This window comes from Xiphophorus couchianus, chromosome 13, assembly GCF_001444195.1.
Source record: "Xiphophorus couchianus chromosome 13, X_couchianus-1.0, whole genome shotgun sequence".
Classification (NCBI taxonomy): domain Eukaryota; kingdom Metazoa; phylum Chordata; class Actinopteri; order Cyprinodontiformes; family Poeciliidae; genus Xiphophorus; species Xiphophorus couchianus.
The window spans coordinates 11,457,946-11,478,407 of NC_040240.1; the positions used below are offsets into that span (position 1 = coordinate 11,457,946).

Genomic DNA, 20,462 nt, shown 5'->3' on the forward strand with positions numbered 1-20,462 from the left:
CGCCATAAAACAAACTTGAACGTGAAAACCACTTAGTCCCCGAGAAAAGAATTCAACACATAACCATGGCAACAGGAGAAAAGGGAGGCTAGCATAAACAACTTGGCCATGTTTCATTTCACGGCCAAGTTGTTTGCCGGCTGTGAATGTTGTGCTCCCTCAAAGCACTCAGGGTCTTGCGATAACTCGGTGATATGAGATCAAGACATTCTTTTGAAGGTTATTACAGGCGCCGTTCAAGGCAAAATCAGAGAGAGACGGCCTACAAATGTTTGTTTCAAGGAGTTTTACTTGCACAATGCAAACGTTCATTGCATTATCGGATCTGCAGGATCAAGGACATTCTCTGTCTGCAATAGAAAGATCTTGCAGACCTCCAAAGACATCTGCTGCGAAAGCATTAGACCTACAACACAGGAAATGATTTTCTGCAAATGCTGTCAAAAAGGTCACAGCTGGTGAAAAGTTATGTATCCTGCTTAGATACAAAGAAGTATAAAAAGATGAACAAAGAATGAACTCAGAAAAGCAGAAGAGAAGCAGGGTTTTTGCATTTCTATCCTCTGCAGTTTCACACTGTGACCCTGGGTGCCTCCGTCTTGCACTTTATGCTTGACACATGCCTGCATGTACGAACTGAGTAAAGGAAGCTAAACAGACACATTCAATAATTTCCACTAGTCATCGAAAGGTTACAGAGACAAAAGTTATCTTTTCAACAATCGATCGATCAAGTTTATTTGCATAGCAAATTTCAGTGTCAAGGCAGTTCAAGGTGCTTTACATCATAAAAATACATAAAACCATCACAGCAAATATTACATTTCGTTGAGTTCCATGATCAATGCATATAGGATTTGTTGGTCAATGTTCCAGTGATTATGGGTCAAAAGCAGCTGTAGACAGGTGGATTTTTAAACTAGATTTAAAGGAATTCAGTGTTTCAGATGTTTTGCAGTTTTCTGGAAGTTTGTTCTGGATTTGTGGTGTATAGAAGCTGAATGCTGCTTTAGTTCTGGTTCTGAGGATGCAGAGCAGATAGATCTGGGAGGTTGGTACATTTGGTAACTGATCAAATTATTTATAATTTAATATTTTAAAATTATATAATCAGATGGACCAAAAATATAAAGTGAAGTGGAATCTTTTGGTATTTTAAAGATGAAAATGACAATAACACATGCGAGTAAAAAAAAAAAAAAAGTTTCCAAATTAGTTTGTTTCAATAAATGAAACTTTCCCCCCCAAAAAAACAAAAACGCAGGTGTGTGTCTGGTGAATTTTTGGCTTAAACACGTTTGTTCTTCATATAGAAATTACTCACAGTGGGTAGAGAATACAGAAATTTTACTCAAGTAAGAACAGCAATACTTAATCAGAAATTACTCAAGTAAAAGTTTAAAGTGCAGCGTAATAAAAATATCTATTTTTAAGTTACTCAAGTAAATGCAACAGAGTCAGTGTAAGTAGTTACTGTGTGACCTTAACTTAAACCTAACCTGAACTCAACAAGTCCTAACTGTTTCTTATGGGGCCCCGGTTTTGGGTCCAATAAGGAGCAGTAGGTCCTCACAGCTTAGTAATTGTTGGAAACATTAGCCTTACAAGGCTAGAAACACTGAAACACACACACACACAGGAACACACACACCTAAACACACACACACAGGAACACGCACACACACACAGGAACACACGAGGGCTTGCCTGATGGGGGCGTTCTTCAGAACAACTTAGCGCTACACGAAAGACATTGGTTGCTAAACTTTCAGTGCGCCATTGTTATCTCTTCTTCCCGTTTTCCACGGTTCCTACACGACAACAACAAGCTGTGCTACAAACGGTTGCTCCTGGTCCAGGTGAGAACAGGTATGTTTCGGGGAGCCAAAAATGTTTGGAGGACTGAGTCGGGTTAGCCGAGGGTCACATGCCGCTGTTGGCTTTTTGCAGACACCTGGACGGTTAGGATTTTCTACACCGAAAATGGCTGTTGAACAAAGTTACCGTCGCTTTACTGAAACTGCTCCCGCCTTCACTTACTTCGGGGAATATATTTATTTTTTTGTTGCTGAATGTGAGTTTGAATCGCTGTTTTGTACGATACTTAACGTATTCACAGTGACGGATATCCGGAGGAGAATCGGTCAAATTTAGCCATTTGTGGATGGGGAGAAATGCTACAATTTACGCTGGATGTTATTGGAGAATATTTATGATGTCAGTAGGGCTCGACTACAGGAAATACCAAGACCGCTGGGTGTTTCCTGGTCCACAAAAGTCGTTTCTATGAGAGTTGTTGGTCTACATTCCGCCGCAAATTGTCAGCATTTCATGACGAGAGGCCAAAAACGATGTTAAACCAGAAACTGTATGTTTGTTAGATTTTAAATGGCTTCACAATGTTGTCAATGAAAGCGAATCAAAAATAATTTATCATTTTAGTTGAGAGTTTTCAGTTGCTAAAGTTTGAAACTGCTGCGCCATCTCGTGGTTACATTTGAAACAACAGATACCTGAACCCTGGCTTACCCAGACACCGAAATAGTAAAAAAAAACAAAAAAAAAACTTATTTAAGCAAATTTCTGCCCGAATCATATTTCAGCTAAACTATTAGGAATTAATTTATGTATCCTATGTTAGAAGAGATGCAAAAGTTAACCTTTTTTTTTTTGGTCTGTTTTTATTTATTTTAATTTTATTCTACTTTTACACTTTATTTCAATGTAAGCTTTTTCAAATGTTGGCACATCTACAAATGACATTGTGTTTCAGGAGTATGGAATTTTATATGAAACACCTGCACAAAGTACTTTTTTGAAGTGGGGAAAAAACAGGATACATGGCTTTCAAAATACTTTTTTTTTTTTTAGCAATTAAGCTCTATGTGATATTTTTTAGTCATCCCTTCAAAGTCAGTATTTTATAGTTTCTTCTCGTGTCCTTTGCAAACTCCAACAAGGTTTTTTTTTTTTTTAAAGATTAATCTGCTTGTTGTTCCATTCTTCTTTCGATTGACTATGACCAAAAAGCATCCCCACTGCATAATAATGCCATGTTATTTTTATATGTTCACATCTATCTGTTTCAGATGGTAAATAATGCGTATACAATAAGCTTGTGCTATATATGGTGGATTTTTTTTTGCTGATTCTTCTGAGGTAAGCTTCAAAAAGTATAATTACTAATCTTCCGTACACAGGTGGTGTTACGTTGAACCTTCAGGATGGATCCAGGTGGGGTTCAAAAAGACATGCTGCACCATCTACAGTTCTGTAAAACACCTTTATTCTGCCTTTGTTTTTTTGACACACACATTTTTCACACCATCAAGTACATTTTAATATCAGATATGACCAGAGTAAATATAAAAACGAAGTTTTCAACTGGTGATTTAATTTATTTAGTGGGAAAAAGGCTACAAACAGCAACTCAGGCAGACATTGCGTATGGACAGGAAGGGCTTTTCCTATTTTTATGGTTTATTACTTCCACATAAGGTCAGGTTGGTTTGTATAGCTTTCTTCCCCTTAAAAGGAAACACTTTTAAATGATTTTTGTTATTAAAATGAGTTTGATGATTTGAAACATGGAAAAAGGCACAAACAGAAGAAATTTTAAGGATGCAAATACTTATATTCTATACACATGAGTTTCGGTGTAAAATGTTTTTGGAAAAATATGTTATTTTGATGCTTTCAGGCAAAAGCGAGCTGCTGAACTCTCTGGAAGCATATCTGAACAACAAAGCCAGACTACAACCCATCATAGGTTTGTAGAAACAAGTCAAAGTTTGTTGAAGTGTGGCCTTTTCTTGTTTTTCCTTCCATAATTCTGCTGTTTTGTGCATATTTAGGCCTGGGCACCATTATAGAGTGTGTGAATGTGACTTCACGGGTCAGAGAGACATTGTACCTGTGTGAGGTGTGTGCATGCAGACTCACCAAAGCTGATATGCGGAACCACATAATGGGGAGTCACCACCGATTCAACTACATTGTAAGTTCTGCTGAAGAAAAGTCATGTTGCGTATTTGTGATCTGCTCGGGGTTGTTGTTTGTTTAACATGTGCTATTCTGCTCATCAGAAAGCCTGTCACCCCCACTCAGTGTCTGAGTGGCTGGGCAGCCCTGACCTGTCTAAGATGGCTTGGCCTTTAATGGAGTTGGCTAAAGTGTTGGAGAAGAAAGAAGGACCAGGAAATGTTCAAGTATGCTATTTTGCTCTGTTTGTTTTTAGTTTTTAGCTACATGTGTTTTGATGTGTTCATATCTTCTTGTTTTTTATATAAAGTTGTTTGAAGTTCAAGATGAGCTTTACCAGATGATGGTGACACAGAGTGAAAATCATGGTTAGTTTTTTTTCTTCTGAATTGACACTCTTATGTTATTCTTGTACATACAGGGTTTCCTCCAGTGTATCATAAGCCTGGCGGGCCACCAGGCTTTACTTGTGCCTCCACCAGGCTAAGCATTGTTTATCTGTGTTATGGAAATGTAATTTATCAAAGAATGAGAAGCTGTTTCAATAATAAGAGAAAGATTAGTCTTTAAGTTTCTTTATTCGAAGGCAAAAGCCTTCAAAGACCCGTCTCACTGAACGCAGTCAGGAGAACAGCCCTGAACGACACGCATCACATCATTATATAGTCACAGCAAGGCAAAGACCCACCCAAAGTCTGATCTTATCTCTATTGCCAGATGGACCACAGAGACAATCCTTACCCCCACCTCATGAACTAACCCTCACCTCTTGGGGGGGGGGGATGTTTTATGGCAGGAAAGAGAGCAAGAGAAACTTCTAGTTCTTCTTTGTCAGTTACTCATGGGTGCAGGGTCAAACAAGGGTACAAACTACATTCCACACGTCAGTCCTTTAAGACAATTGCCAGGTTAAGCATTTTACCCAAGATGTCTTCAGGTCTCTTATACTATTACAGCTACAGAAACATCTAACATTATCTAGAAACTTCTTTAATGGAAAACACATCTTGCAGAAATACAAAAACACAGCAGATATAATCAGTAAATAAATGGTAAAAACGTATAATCAGTCCCATCAAAGATGAAATGAGGCAAAAGATGAAATTTTCTATTACATCTGTTTTTTTTTGTTTTTTTTTTAATGATTGCTTTTTTAAAGACTTTATAGTTGGTGTTTAGGTATCTATCTCCCAGTCTACCAATAACACGTAATTATCAAGTGATATTTTCAAATTTCCTGTCAACTCTAAACATTTTCTAACCCAAAAACAATGCGGACCACTGGATGACTGCTCCAGGCATCGGGCTTAGCAAGTTTTCTGGGGGAAACCTTGACATGTATACGTATTGTCAACGAGACATGCCTCTCTCTTCAACACCACAGCAGTGACTCTGATGAAGACCTTAAAACAAAAGCAGGCTGAGTTGGAGATTTTTTCCGAAACAAAACCTTTGCATTATCCGGTCGCGTCTCAGAGGGTCGTTTTGCCTGCACGCAACCAGTGGGAACATCCAGAGACATCCGACAGGGGTGACATGAAATTATTTCAAATCTCACAACAAACTGAGCAGAAGACACCCTTACAAAACATATCAGCCCCACAGCTGGAGAGGGTCCAGATGTCGGCTGAGGCCTCTGTGGTATCGGAGAGCGGCGACCGGTTTCTGGAGGATTTCCCTAGAGCCAAGCCTGTCATTGGTAAGCACAGATTAACTGTCGCAACAAAGCAGTAATTGCAAAGCTAACCTTGTGTAAATGGCTGCATAATTTCAGTACACAGTCATATTTTAGCATGTGATTAATTATACATGAATATAATCACTGATATTGGCTGAGAAGAAGTTCTGGTACATGGAAATGTACACAACCAGCTCGATGTTTATGTTCACATGTCATGGGCTTAGATCAAATAAATGTAGGTTTTTTATGATATATTTGGGGTTTTTTTGTAGTTTAAGAACTAGAATTAGGTGTAAATGTCTGAATCCACAGTTGTCTTTCTCACCGATGGTTAAAATGGCAATAAAATGCTTAATTTACATATATACACCCCCTTCTGGTTTCATGTTCCTAGCCTTTCACATATTGTTGTTGCAGAACTACAGGCTTTTTATTGCCATCACAAAGGCCTTAGTTTAATTCCATATGAATATTTAAACTCTATTATTAGAGTTTACTGAAGTCACTTTGCTTGAGCATCTCGACTCATTCCAAAACCAGTTAAATGTTCAAATGTGTTGTTGATGATTTGATTTGAGGTTGAAAAATGTGACAATGTTCCATTTTCAGTGTCACTGCGAGCAAAACAGACCCTCAGCATGATAATGCCACAGTTCACAGGGACACTGTTTCTACATCATTTTTGTTTCATGGTGGTTCCTGAGTCCTGAATTCTGACCAACTTCCTGTCATCTGAGGCAGACAGTTGGATTTCAAATGGCTGAAACTTGGACACAGCTGGTTGTTGCAACAGGACCATGATCCTAAACACAAAGAAAAACAAGTTTGGAAAGACTTGCCTTAAGCTTCCTGAGTGGTCTCTCCAAAAAGCCCTGTGCTTAATTTTATAAAAAGTTTGTAAACTGTATTTAAAATTCAAGTCTGTGCCATAGTCTGCTCATTTAAGAGTTTACTGAAAAGTATGTGGTTGAGGAGCAACTTGCTAAGAGACATTTACCCTGATCTTAATGGGGGGTGCAGGTATAGATTTGAACATTAATGGATTGAAGAAAATCCTTTAGAAATTCAAACTAGCGAACCCAATACAAACAGCTCTAAAGCATCTTTAAAAGTTCGAAATTTGTGCCCTTGATCAATATATTTAAACTTCTTCACTTATTATTCATCTCTTGACCTCCCAAAAAACAAAAATCAACTTTAATGAAAGCAAATCTTCTCCTCTTCAGAGTTTTTGTATATTCTAAGTGAAGTGAAGTGAGTATATTTCCATGTGTATATTTACAAATCGAATTGTTTTCCTAACCTAAAATGTTAAGCTAGTTAGTGAAAAACGACTCCAACTTGTGTTTTTCTCAGGTCTCATCCGTGTGGTTGAGTTTAGAAGTGAAGATGGCTGCTCATGTTGTTTCTTATGCCACTGCTGTCGCATAAGATCCACCAAAAATGACCTGATTGATCACCTCACCAGCTCCTCCCATCTAGTTAACTACCTGGTAGGTTTGCTTCAGACTCTTAATATTCCTCACATATGTATGATTACATGTATATGTATTATTCCAGGAGGTAAAATAAATATTTGATTGTGTAGATGGAAATTTATCCTGACCAAATACAAGCTTTGGGGGAAGTTAGTGAAGATGACTTCCAGCTTCAGTCACTGGCTGCCAAAGTGGAGGAGGAGGAGGGCAGAAGAGAGATGAAGGTATTTTTGCTTCTTCAAAGTGCAGGTTATTCTGGTTTTTTTTTTTTGTTTGTTTTTTTTTGCTCTATGTCGAAAACTTTTAAGAAATGAACTTGTACTAAGATAGTAGATTTTAACAATAGTTGTCAAAGTGGATAAGGACAACAAAACAAGTGAGATAAGAAAAACTACCGATCTTTAAGTCAGTTTGTTTGTATGTCAAATATCTGTGAGTAGCAAAATCTGTGAAGCTTAAGCACAAAAGAAATAAATCTTTAAGATGACATTGTAGTTTCAGAAGTGTTTTAAAAATATAGTTTTTTGCAATGTATGTATGTAATGAAAAATGCACGTATCTTTAAAGTTTAGGTTCCACCAATCTCAAAAATTAGGCTTTGAAAAAAATAATGAAATGACTTATTATTATTATCAGCCTTTCTAAAGTCTCTGACTTAGATAAGGTGTACCATAGAAAGTCAGTACAGAGAGAAAATGTTCTGTTATTATTCTAGTTTTCCTTCATGAGACAATTGTCAGGTGAATGCTGAACACCAATGTTGTTACAAAAGCTCTTTCTTATAAGGCAAAAAGCCTTAAAAGAATGATACGGTTGAAGGTGGGTTCTCTAAATACTGAAAGAAAAGGCTCACATATTTGTGGCACTCATAGATAATCTAATACTGATTCTTTTTTTTTTTAATGACAAGTTAAAGTGATTATTCTTCACTGGTTGAAAGGTATTCTATATATCTACTTGTACGAATTTGATATTGTTTAAAAAAAAAGAGAAAAGAAAATGGCCTCATGTAATGCACTGAAGTTGTGATTGCACTCAACCAATATCTCATGTTCCCAGATAGTAAATGTACCAGAGTCCATCTGTAGTCAACTCACTGGCAAAAGTTACCACTGGTGTAAGTAAAGATGACTTTCATTTCTTTGCTGGGCCATAAACCTTCCATCTCTTTCGCTCCATCCTTGCTCTCAAAGTCTGACTTGTAAGTATCAGTCTGTCTTTTTGTCTAGGATGCGAAAATGTGCTTTGTCATAACCCTGTGCGCTTACAGGTTTACAAAATGGATGCCATGCAGCATGTTTTTTTTTGTTTTTTTACATCTAGGGTGAAACTGACCTTCTCCATAGAATAGCTTGCAGGGCCAGGAGGCATTTTTGATTACAGTGATGTTTTTATACAAACATTTCTATTTTTTTTTTCTTTATTTGTGAAGCCGTTGCTCTGCTTTTGTAGCTTCCAGTTTTATTTTTTTTACACAAGTCAGAGCTCTTTACAAAACTATCATATATGCAGTTATAGGCAGTGCCTTTCAAAAATATTCATACCTCTCTAACTTAAAAGTAAAACTGCAGGCTTCCTTGTAATCCCTCTGGATTTTACGTGTTTGATCAACAAAAAGTAGCTCAAAACAGAAATGGAAGCGACATTAAGAATGTTTAGTGTTACGGGTCGAAAAGCAAACAAATTCAGTGAAATCATCTGAGTTCAAAAGTCACTCATTTATTATACTGTGATTTAAGTTCAGTTTAAATGCATCTGTTCTCTGAATTTCTCAGAGGTTTGTTAGAGAACAAACGGCTTCAGAAAGACCAAGGAGCGCAGCAGACAGGTCTGGTAACTATGGATGACATGCCAAGATTCTCAACTTAGGTGGAATTACCTGTTGATAGGACAGCTATTAGTCATGCACTCTGCAATTCTTCTATTGTTCAAAGTAACCCTTAAGAAGTTGCATTTTGCTATAAAGTGTTGATAAGGAGATTTATTAATTAATCTTGATTTTATATGAGACACTGTTCCAATTAACAGCGAATCAAGAATAACAGAATGCACTCTGTCATTATTTTATTCAAGGGTCAAAGAAAAGAAAATGACCGCTGAGACTCTCGGCAAATCCAAGAGTAAAGAGACAAATAGATGCACCGCTTATTAATATCCACCAGTTCCGTAAAGCACGGGACTTTCCATCAGCTTAACAAAGAAGACAGTCTTTCCCCATCTCCAGCGCAGCAGCTGAGTGACCTTGGACAATGGTTCATCAGTTCAAAAAGAAAACTAACAACTTCTCAGAAAACTTCTGTTATCAGCTTCTGCTTGCCCAGTGAATAAGCCAAAGTTTTTTGTCGCCACACCACGCATGTAAGAATGACCTAGTCAAAGGCCAGATTCCACAAAATGTGGAATCTTGTTGCAAGACTTGGAATAAATTAACGTTCTCAAATGTTCTTCTTCCAATCTTACTAAGCTCAAACTGTAACAGAGAAGATTTGAGCTTTTAAAGACATACTCCAGAAGTTTTGGAGATGTAATTGAAGTAAGTGGTGGTTCTACAAGTTGTGGACTCAGAGGAGCTGAATACGAATGTATATCAGGGTGTTTTTATTTGTGAGAGAAAAACTCATCGCTTTTTTTCTTCCGCTTCACAATTAGGCACTACATGTGCCCTGTGCCGATGTAGGTAATGTGACAAAATGTGGAAAACTTCCAAGGGGTGTGAATATTTTTACAAGGCACTTAGTCATCTGAGAACAAATTAAGTGAATCCATCGCTATGCAGTTTGAACATTGTAAAGTTTTGAATGAATTTTGAATTACAATTTCTTTTTCAGGCTTTTGGTAGTTTTCTCTCATTTTGCTAACTCACTATTTTTCTTTTTAAAAGTCCTTTTATGTGCATTTTTTTCCTGTATATCCTTGGTGTTTTTCTCATTTTCAAGGTTTAAAGATGCTTTCAAGAGGAGGGGAACATTCCAACCTTCAACAAAAAAGAAAAGCTGTCATAGGTGAGTCTTTCCTCTGATATTTTGAAAGGAAAAAACAAAACAAAACGTCTGTTCCCTCTTACATAATTTGCATTGCCCGTTTCAGGTCTGAACAAGATTACACCTCGACATTTGCCCAAAAAAGGCTTTGTAGCGATGCCAGAACAAGCAAAAAGAGTGAAACCGATGAAGAAGAAAAGGAAAAGGACTAATACCATGTTTAATGTGAGCCTGCCTATAGGTGAAGGTGAACTTCTGCTGGAGAGAAGATCCTTTGACACGGATCATCTTTATGAGTCATCTGCATCACCTTCATCTAAATCGGATCTAGCTACATCACCCTCTGAGGTTTTAGAAACCAGGTCTCCTATAGATAGCCCTGTAGACATTATTGATATACAGTTAGAGCTTCAAACATCTCAACTAGAGCAACAGCTCTACCAAGAAGATACAGACTCTATGTCAGAAAAGCACATCACAGTCACAGTATTTCAGGGCGAAGATGGTTATGTTGGTGACAACCTGCCTGGACTAAATAAGTTAAGGGGATCTCAGGAATGCTCAAGTAAAGACTGGACATATGAAGATTTGCAGGCCCAGAATGGGGGACATTTTGCTGCTGGAGCCCACTCTGAGGAGTTTTCACCTTTTGACTCCTACTACAGAGAGGGGAGCTGTGGCACCAATATTTGGTACAGTTCAGCATCAGCTGGAGCAGAAAGGGAAGCATTGAGGCTAGAGAGAGAAAGCAATGAGATAATCTCAAGTTATGAAAAGCAGCGTCAAAACCAGCTGCCATCATGGAGCGATGCAGGTTTTCACACAGGTAGGGTGTGGGAACAACAAGTCCCCTATTTAAAGGATGCCAGGATAAACTTGGAAACTCACTCAGGAGATATTCCTGTGTACAGGGGCAGCTTTCTATTGGATCCTAGAGGACAAGTTCATGAGACTGAACAGAGACAAGCCCAGACATACACAAAATTCACTACTGACTATCACCAAACAGCTTCACAGCGTTACACGACTCCATCTACAGCGTTAGAATTCAATCCAATACAACAGAGGCTGATGTTTCATGCCTGTTACGATGCTTCATCCAGAGCCACCCAGGAGGCTTTACCCCGCACCACCCAGGGGGCTTTACTCCGCACCACCCAGGAGGCTTTACCCCGCACCACCCAGGGGGCTCTACTCCTCACCAACCAGGGTCCTTTACTCCGCACCACCCAGGGGGCTTTACTCCGCACCAACCCAAACTTTATGTATCCAGTCACAGATGGAGCTGGTTGGGGATGGACTCAGGCTGATGCCTTCATTCAGGCAGGACAATCTACGTGCTACACTCCCAGTCCTGAAGTTTATTTCAGCACTGGCATTCCAAACTGAATAAAAACAAACTTCACGACTCACATGGTTAAGTGTTAAAAATTAGACTAGCTCAAAAATATGCCCTACCATTAATACAAGTTGGAGTCTCCTAATGTAAAATGAAATAATTTGGCTGTTGTATTTGTTTTTTATTATGTTGTTTTGTTTTTTTTTCAAATAATTCCTGAATTGGAAATGAATGTTGAAGGAATTAAGGGATCACATTATGAAAGATGCCATTGGATGCGACTAGATGTAAACAAACACCAGAACATGAGCAAAATCTTACATGAAGTGTAAGACCGAGTCCAAACCAACATGAAATTTTATTCTTTCAAGCTCTACTTTTATTTTGCCAAACTGATGCGTTGTTGTTTTTTTTTGTTTGTTTTTTTAAATGCTGCTGTTTATATTTGTTCAGACGTATTAAAGTCCCGTAAGGCTAGGGATTGTTCTTCTAGATTAGTTCTTTGCATTGTCTGAGCCACTGTTTTTTCTTTCTTTCTTTTTTTTTTTTTTTTACGGTTAAAGCACCACTGCATTTATTATGTGTAGCTTTGCAAATCTAACCCTGCAACAATATGCTGAGATTTGTTGCATTTTGTTTTTAGGGCTGTCAGATTAAGTTTGTTCTGTTAATGCTACTGTCATTCACTTCAATTTAAAGGGAAATGATAGACCAATTCTCATGGTCTGTGTTACAATGCTGCATCTCAAGAAGCCTCTGACTAACACACACTCTGGAGAAGATCATACTCTGGTTTGTCCATTATGTTTTTCATATTATCAGGCATCCGTTTTTGCACAGTCGTCTCTAGATTTGGTTTTACCAAAGAAGATGGTCGTGATCCCAGTTTTTTCATTTGAATTTCCACCACTGTATATTTTGAATGTGCATCAGTGGAGTTATTCTTAATCAAACTTTACTTATAGATTATTTTTCATACTGTCAGATGTAACAAAAGCGTCTTTTATAGGTGCTGAAATCCTAGAGTTTCAGATCCATAAAGCAAAAATAACTAGTTTAATTAAAATTGAGAAGTGGCTTGTCTTTCCAGAAACAGGAATTGAACAGATCTACTATGTCAGTTCTTGTTTTGGATCTGTTGTGTTTCACTCAAATTTATGACTTTCCTAAACCTTTGTAATGAAAGTACTAATTGAACTATTGGAAAATGTGTTCACCTTATGTAGTGTGGTATGAATTGATGAAATACTCTGGTATGGAATATAAAATGTTACGTTTCAGTTTTGAATAAATTGCGGTGCCTTCTGAACCTTACATTGAAACATTAGTGTTAAGGTTTTCTAATAATAAAACACATTTGAATATTTTTTTTTTTTGTCTTTGTAATATAAAGTCACTATTAAGTGGGTTCTGATCAGGTTTGGGGACCTCAGAATTGGAGAAATGGTTTCCCCCAGTACTCTGCAATCCTGCTTCTCTGAGTGAAGTTGCTGTTTTTGATGCAACACAAGCCTCCAAACATCTCCACCTCACTATCCATGCAGAAACACTCAAACCTTACTGCCGCTTTACAAAGCTTTACACGAATGGCAACCTGATCCTATAGATGCAACATCTTTTGAAGGTAGTCCTAGCACTTGCATTTGACTCTTTTGGGCTTTTTCTTGGAAACTGGAGCTCTTTCTTTCAAAATTGTGTCAAATGATCAGTTTTTATCTTCTTGTCTATGAAGCTCTTTTGGTGTAAAGCAGAAATTACAGCATGTGTCCTCAGATAACCAATGGTAAACAAAGAAGAATGATTACAAGCACAACTTTCCAGATTAAAAGCTGCCAATCTTCTATGAGAATATCACCTGCCCTGTCAAAACACCAAGTTTCTTTAAAATCAAGGCTAAAATCTCTTTTTCAGTTGCCTTCGATAAATAACTTGAACATCACCAACTGCAGTCTGTAATCCAACTCTTTCCTTTTTTAGCTACTGCAGTTTAATATTTTATATTTTTATCACTTTGCTAAATATACACTCACCTGTCTTCATGAACATTTAGCAATTAAAATCTGAATTGATGCTATAAAGCAATATTTTCATTTCTTTAGCTATCTGATGGTATTTAAAGTGTTTAGCTGAACCATTTTTCTGCAAGAGGGCAACTACTTTTTCCACAACATTGTAGGCCTACGTGTGTTATTACCAAATTTTCATAATTTGCAACTAGTATTTAATTTGGTATCTTTTAGAAACCAAAACAATGTGAATTGCCACGATATGAACTGAAGCTGCATTTGTATAACGTCACTTTCCTAAAATAATGGCCTGACTCTTTTTGTTGTTGCCAAAAGTAACTTTTTTTTTATTTTTTTTGCCTAAAACATCTTTTGAAAAGAAAAATGTGTGATTTAAAAAAAAAAAGTATTAAAACTAAAATCAGGGGCAAAAAAAATTACTTATTTTAGGAAGATGACGGCAGAAGATTCATGAGAAAAGTGTAATTTCCTCTAGACTTCAACGCAACATTTAAACAACTCGGAAGCGTGTCTGCAGAGCCTCCCCGCCCCCCACCGGAGGCAGTAACCCCAGAGAGCTCCGTCAAGAGGGCGGCGGTGACTGGCTAGCATGAACAACTGCTCACATAGTCACCGCAGCGCATAAGCTTTCATGTGCATGGCAACAACTCACAAACTGGCCTCCTAATTTGCAGCAGAAGACCTTTTCCAGAGGACCCTGAAGCTGCCTCCTGCAGTGGTCTCGACTCGCTCCTGTTTACCTCGTCGAGATGTCTGCTTTCTCCGAGGCGGCATTAGAGAAAAAACTATCCGAGCTTAGCAACTCTCAGCAAAGTGTGCAAACGCTGTCGCTGTGGCTCATCCACCACAGAAAACACTCGAAGACTATTGTCACGGTGTGGTTCACCGAACTGAAGAAAGGTAAGGTCGACACGGGGCTCGAAGTAAACAACAGCAGACCACGCTTCACGTCCTCAACACTTTACATGTGGCTGCAGGGAGCAGGGTAGCTCAGGCTAACTCTTAGCTGGACTATTTAAACTAGTTTAGCTTCCTATGTTCATATCAAAAGGCAGATTTAGTAGTTAGCCTTGGTGCTACTAGCAGGCCAATTTTCAAGCAAAGTGCAGTTAGTTTTCTGAGTTAGCTTTGCATGTTGAAGCTAGTCAGGATACTTTGTCTGTAAATCTTAATTCAGTAAATATTTAGTTGAATGCATTTCTTTATACGTTAAAGAAGATTCCCGAATTAGCCAAAAACCTACTAATCCATCCTCATAGATCCTCATCTATTCTTTTTAAGGAACATATAACCAAGTAATATACGTTTTTGTTAATGAATACACTTTCTGCCTGATATTTAGGTGCACTGTTACCAAGAGTTGTTGTGCAAATACTACAGTAATTACAATAATTGATAGTAATAAACCAATACATGTATTTTTATATACACATAAAAGGTGTAGTTGTTTTGTTTCCAATAATAATGTATTTTATTTATCAACAAATATGGTTTCCTACTAGATTAATGTGTGAAATGTTGCTACCATAAGTAATATTACATGTAAAAATACAATATTAATGGTAATGATAAGAAATGTGTAACTCCCAATTATTTTTTTTATTGCTAATAGTAAAAAAAAAAAATAATGTGATCATTTTTAATCTATTCTGTTGGACACTTGAGGCAAACAAAAATGTGATCATCTGTTGTCAAAATATTTTGTGTTTTCCCCTGTGATCAAACTATGCTACATTGTTATCATGTGTACTAACAATAGTAATAACAATATTTATTACGTTGCACTACAACAGCCGTGGTAACAATTATGAGGACAAAAAAATATGAGATAAAAGATGAGATTTCAAAAACAAAACAGAGAAAAAGTTCCAATCAAGATTTGAAAACATGAAATACAATTTTATATATTTATATGTAATACACATACTAAAATTTATGTTTAAACAAGTCACCTCATGTCTTTACAAAATTTACTTGTATAAATAAATGTGATTTAAAATTATTTGAGATGAAAATATAAGTAGAAGTCAATTTTCAGGCACAGAAAATAGGCCCCCTTTTTTGGTTTTAAGAGGATAATCAGCTGGAATTTGCCTGCTACTTGTGGAAGATTCGTAGTTGATGAATTAAATTCATCCAATTACCTTGAAATACATCAGTAAAAGCAACAAGGCTACAGAATCTTCAATATCATTTCTAATAACTAATTGTGTCACTGATGAAAGCAAACTACTTCTAGTTTTATGGAGTAATTTGGTTGTCATGGTATCTAAATCAAGACAAAGAAAGGGTTGCAGACATGTTAGGTGCTGCTATTAATGGCGGACTTATTAGCAGGGGACTAGTCGAGCATCCTAATGACATCTCAGGTGGATGTTTTAGTTTAGGGTTCTGCGTCTGGGGGAAAACAGACGGCTGTGTCTGGAAAGCTCTGGGGGATAAAGGTGGTTTTCTCTCAAGATTTATGCTCACCTCAGTCCAACAACATCCAAAACATCATTAGTCCAGAAATAGAAACCCTTTGCCCCTTTTACTCGTTCAAGTTGTCTGAATTTAAGAAAAAAAAAGGAATATAACCAAAATACAAGATTTAAAATAGTAATGAAATTAGTCAACATCTTGTCCTTGTGATTTATGATTTAATTGATAATATGTGCTACTCAAAAATAATGCTAAGACATTATATAGGGTTTTTACTATTCTTTATTTGAATAGGAATTAAATCTGGTATTTATAGTAGAGTGAACAGATCCATAAGATGCATTTAGATTGTATTTTATTCTAATTGTAACACATTTCTTTTACTTTTTTCTATTGTTTAGTTGAAAAAGACAAAACACTTAATTCCTCCTTTTTGAATTGGCTGTTACTGTTTTGTCTCACTCTCAACCTGTTTCCAATATGTACCAAAAACCAAGTAATAAATCAGAAGATTTTACGCTGCACGTCATTTCCCTCGATTGTGGTTACGATCCCCATTTGGGCCAATCAACTTCGGAAGATTAGGTTAGGAGCCGCGATTCAATCAAAATCACTGAGTGGTCTTTCGCTGGTGGATATTAATTGGAGGCGGATGATCAGTAAGGAATCTCCTTACTGACTGCGAAGCGATAAACAGCGAGAGTAGCAAATGTCAAAGGAGCGAAAGTGACCAGCTCTTCTGTCGGTTTTGTTTGTCACATCCACATTCTCCGCTGTGTGTGTTTCAACGTGTGTGTGCAGCTCAGGTATCGCGCAAGCTGACCTTCCTTTACTTGGCCAACGACGTCATTCAGAACAGCAAGAGAAAAGGACCGGAGTTCACCCAGGACTTTGCGCCGGTCATCGTTGAAGCATTCAAACATGTCAACAGGTCAGGTTTGATTTTTATGAAGCAGAATTAGCAGGATATTGAAGGCTTATCGGTCCTGTATTGTCCTGTGTTTAAAAGCGAATGTGCTTGTTTCGGGTGTTTTCCCCGCTCAGGGAAGGCGAGGAGGGCTGCAAGAAACAGCTAGGTCGGGTTTTATCCATCTGGCAGGAGAGAGCGGTGTATGAGAACAACCTGCTGGAGCAGCTCTCAGAGGTCCTCTGTAAGTTCAACACCAACCTGTTTGGGTTCAGCAGCAACGTAGGTTTTAAATCGCAACATTATCTAGACACGTTCTTGCGGGATAGTGTGATGCTACAGCGTTGAGGTGTAGTTGAATACGGAGCAACCGCTGAGTATGATATTTTCTGTCTTTCTTGTCTAAAAATTCTAGATGGAGAAAAGAAACCTAAGAAAAGATCTTATGAGGAGATCCACCCTGATGATGAGGGCTTCGCCTCCCGTAGCTCCCCAGCTGATCCTCCACAGGTGATGTCTTTGAAAATCGCAGCATTAAATACAGGAGGTTGACAAAACTAAACTGTATATGTACTACTGTTTGTTTATAAATCTGACTTTCATTATTTCTCATCATTGTCTCTTAAATAGCCCATTCATGCTCCTTTTCCCTCCTTTTTTTCCTGATTTGTATCGTTCTTCCCCCATAGACAGCAGATTTAATTCGAGCCCTGCAGGAACTCGAAAACGCCGCCTCCAGCGACTCGGTGCTGCGGCAGCGCATCTTCTCTCTTCCTGCCGAGGTCCAGGACACGTCCCTCCTTCACAGGATCACAGGTAGACATGGAGACATAAAGTTTGGCTCTGCTTTTACAGTGGGGGAAAATAATTATTTGATTGATATTTGCCCTCCAGCGCTGTGCGCATGTGCAAAATTTCTAGATGTAACAATAACGATGCAATATAGATACGGACACCGCAGCTTTTCCATTTCACAAATATGCACCACTTTGTGTCGTTCTGTCACATGAAATCCAAATAAAAATAGATTTAAGTTTGTGTGGAAAAGCACCATAATGTTTCTGATTTTCATAATGATGAATTGCAGCATACATAGAAATGTAAAATCCTGATAGTTCAGGAGACTGACTTTACCCACCATAAAATTATAAGACTGAATGACTGCCTGCCTGCTGAACTTTGTGTCTTTGTTTCTGAATGTTTTGTTTGATTCAGACAAAGAGTCGGGCGAGCGGCTCTCCCGGATGGTCGAGGAAGCCTGCATGCTTTTAGCCGACTACAGCGGTCGCTTGGCCGCGGAGATTGACGACAGGAGGCAGCTCACACGTACGCTAACGACCTTCCTGCAGAGCCAGAAGGACGGCTTGACCCAGAACGAGCAGAAACTCGAAGTGCGTACATCACTTTTCTGTTTTCCTTGTAAATAATTCACCATTTATATCTTGTCTGAGTCACAATTGTGTTCCTCTTATTCGGCTTTAGGCTTCATCTGTCCTAACAGTGAGATTAAAGTTTTACATCTTAAAGGAAACTAATATATTTCTGCTATTTATTTAAAGCAAGGATATGTCTAAGTTATCAAGTAATGCTAGGAAGGCTCTTGGCTGATGGGAAACCAAAATAAGGTGGACCATGACATTTTACCTCTTAAAAAAACTTTTCTTTTAGCTCAGATTCCGAATCCATACGGTAAGTATTTAACATTCGGTGATCTCTAAAAATAAAGACTGACGGTTTTCCCATGAACATGGTCCTTTGTGTAGTGACAGCTGTGTGCAGCCTTTATCCACAGGAATCCAGGAGAAAACCAAAGCATATCAAGTGTCTTCACTAAGGTGTTTAATAAAAAAATAAAATTAAAGACTGAAATGGTTGTTGTGTGCTTTTATTTTGCCCTGAGGCTTTCCGCTCCTGATAAACCTGCATTCTTACATGACGAACATTTTCTAACTCTATGGCAAAGTTAAGGTATTGCAAATAACTTTTTAGTAACACAATGTAAATTAGGTTGAGTTCAGTTCAAATGTGAATTCTGAGTTGACTAAGAACAATAAAAGCATTTATTTTAGGGATGAGTTATGAAAAGATGCATGTTATTTGATGGGACAAACCAGTTGTTCATAATGATCTAAAAATTCATGTACACAACAAAAACAGCAGAGATTAAAACATTTGTAAAGACCTAAGATAACCTGAAATGGTGCATTTACAAGTTTATTCAAATGTTTCCCATTTATTTAATCCCATGTAAGCTGGCAAGCCAACTTCACTTCATAAATATTTTAATTAAAACTTTATTTTGTAGAAGCTATCCTCCACAAGCACTACAACTGGTGGATTTTGTGTACACAAAGTATATAATGTAAGGCACTAGTGAAGTCAAAGCAAATGGTGACATTTTAAAATACTGGTGCAGAGGTTAGTAATTGCTGAAGTTGAAGCAACTATAAATCATCACATCACAAAACCTGAGATAAATAAACTTGTTTCACAGACTTTAAATGCAACACGTGTACAAATTTGTTTCATGCAGAATGTGGTACTTGTGGCGCTTATGAGCTTCAAATAAGTTGAGACTAAAAACAACTCAAATGTACAATATTATTCTAGAAAAAAACTCTTATTTTATCTTCTTTCGGGACACTTTTCAGGAATACAAGAGGAAACTGACGATGGTGTCGCAGGTCCGGAAAGAACTGCGGTCGCGCCTCAGTAACCTTTCAGAAGGACATCGCAACTCTTCCAAATGACTGCCAATACTCGCCTTCTCACCAGTTCCCAACACAGACCGAAGCAGCATCTGTTCTCACCTGTCTTCACTGAACTATTTATCCATGTCTCTTGAGCCCCAAGTGTCCACATCTCCATTTACAAGCTCATGTTTTTAATTTAAGGATACGTTAAGATTGTATCACAGGACTTTCATGTGGTGACACCTGCAGACTGACTTTTAAAGCTTTAAAGTGGTGTGACTGGTATGATTTTTTTTTTTTGGGGGGGGCAACTTGAGGCATCAGAGTGTAGGTCCTTTTAAGTGTTGATGATTCAGGAGTTCCAGTATTGGGATGTTTTTGTAATATGCCTTGCATTGTTTCGAGATATTCACGTAGCTTTTTTGCTAGAGATCACTGTGGCAGTCACTCGAGCTGGAATCATTGATTTTATAAAGTGTATTGGAAAAAAAAATGTATATTTTGAGATTGTCAGAAAACGTTGGAAACCCAGGTTCCATAAAGCAAACTACGTGTTTACGCTTTTCGTGAACCCTGTTTTGTGAAAGGATTGTCTGAAAACCTTGCTCAGTGTACACACATTTGCATGTAAACCTGATGGAAATCATAAGTGTTTATGATTTGTATACATCATCCAGATCAAGAAACAAGTAGGACAAGTGTTTTTTTTTTGTTTTTTTTTTTACTTATGGTGTGCTTACACAGTGAGTGAATTTTGTGTTGTGTTGTTTACTGTGATGCTTTATAGTTTCCAATCAAATGCGTCATGCAGCCTGAAAAGTGCCCCGGTTTCCAAAGTTAGAATAAAACCAGCTTTGTTTTTGTCACTTTCAAGCAAATGCTTTACAAAACAGAATAAACAGAATATATACAAAATGTCTGAAGGATATATGATCAACAGAGGGCGCAGAAGGG

General features: G+C 37.7%; 3 protein-coding genes across 7 annotated transcripts in view; all 3 read left to right on the top strand.

Moving 5' to 3' along the window:
- aunip (aurora kinase A and ninein interacting protein) overlaps positions 1 to 20,462 on the top strand; it is a 954,922-nt gene that overhangs the window by 63,683 nt on the left and 870,777 nt on the right. The gene's annotated exons all lie outside the window — the stretch shown is intronic.
- On the top strand, positions 1,714 to 12,827 carry LOC114156224 (uncharacterized). Of its 5 annotated transcripts, none has more exons than XM_028036527.1 (12): positions 1,714 to 1,869; positions 3,201 to 3,273; positions 3,701 to 3,769; positions 3,855 to 3,997; positions 4,086 to 4,208; positions 4,292 to 4,349; positions 5,366 to 5,680; positions 7,019 to 7,155; positions 7,251 to 7,364; positions 8,200 to 8,257; positions 10,077 to 10,142; positions 10,228 to 12,827. In XM_028036527.1, exons 2-12 carry the CDS (start codon positions 3,225 to 3,227, stop codon positions 11,508 to 11,510), a joined length of 2,415 nt encoding a protein of 804 aa, XP_027892328.1. In that variant the 5' UTR covers positions 1,714 to 1,869; positions 3,201 to 3,224; the 3' UTR covers positions 11,511 to 12,827. The 5 variants fall into 5 exon arrangements, with proteins under 5 accessions (XP_027892328.1, XP_027892331.1, XP_027892329.1 ...); XM_028036530.1 differs by having other exon boundaries at positions 3,201 to 3,234; XM_028036528.1 differs by having other exon boundaries at positions 1,715 to 1,859.
- LOC114156251 (regulation of nuclear pre-mRNA domain-containing protein 1A) lies at positions 14,007 to 20,418 on the top strand. The gene is made up of 7 exons (XM_028036586.1): positions 14,007 to 14,387; positions 16,710 to 16,839; positions 16,953 to 17,059; positions 17,231 to 17,325; positions 17,505 to 17,631; positions 18,031 to 18,206; positions 19,467 to 20,418. The coding sequence occupies exons 1-7, from the start codon at positions 14,237 to 14,239 to the stop codon at positions 19,563 to 19,565; spliced, it is 885 nt and encodes a 294-aa protein (XP_027892387.1). The 5' UTR covers positions 14,007 to 14,236; the 3' UTR covers positions 19,566 to 20,418.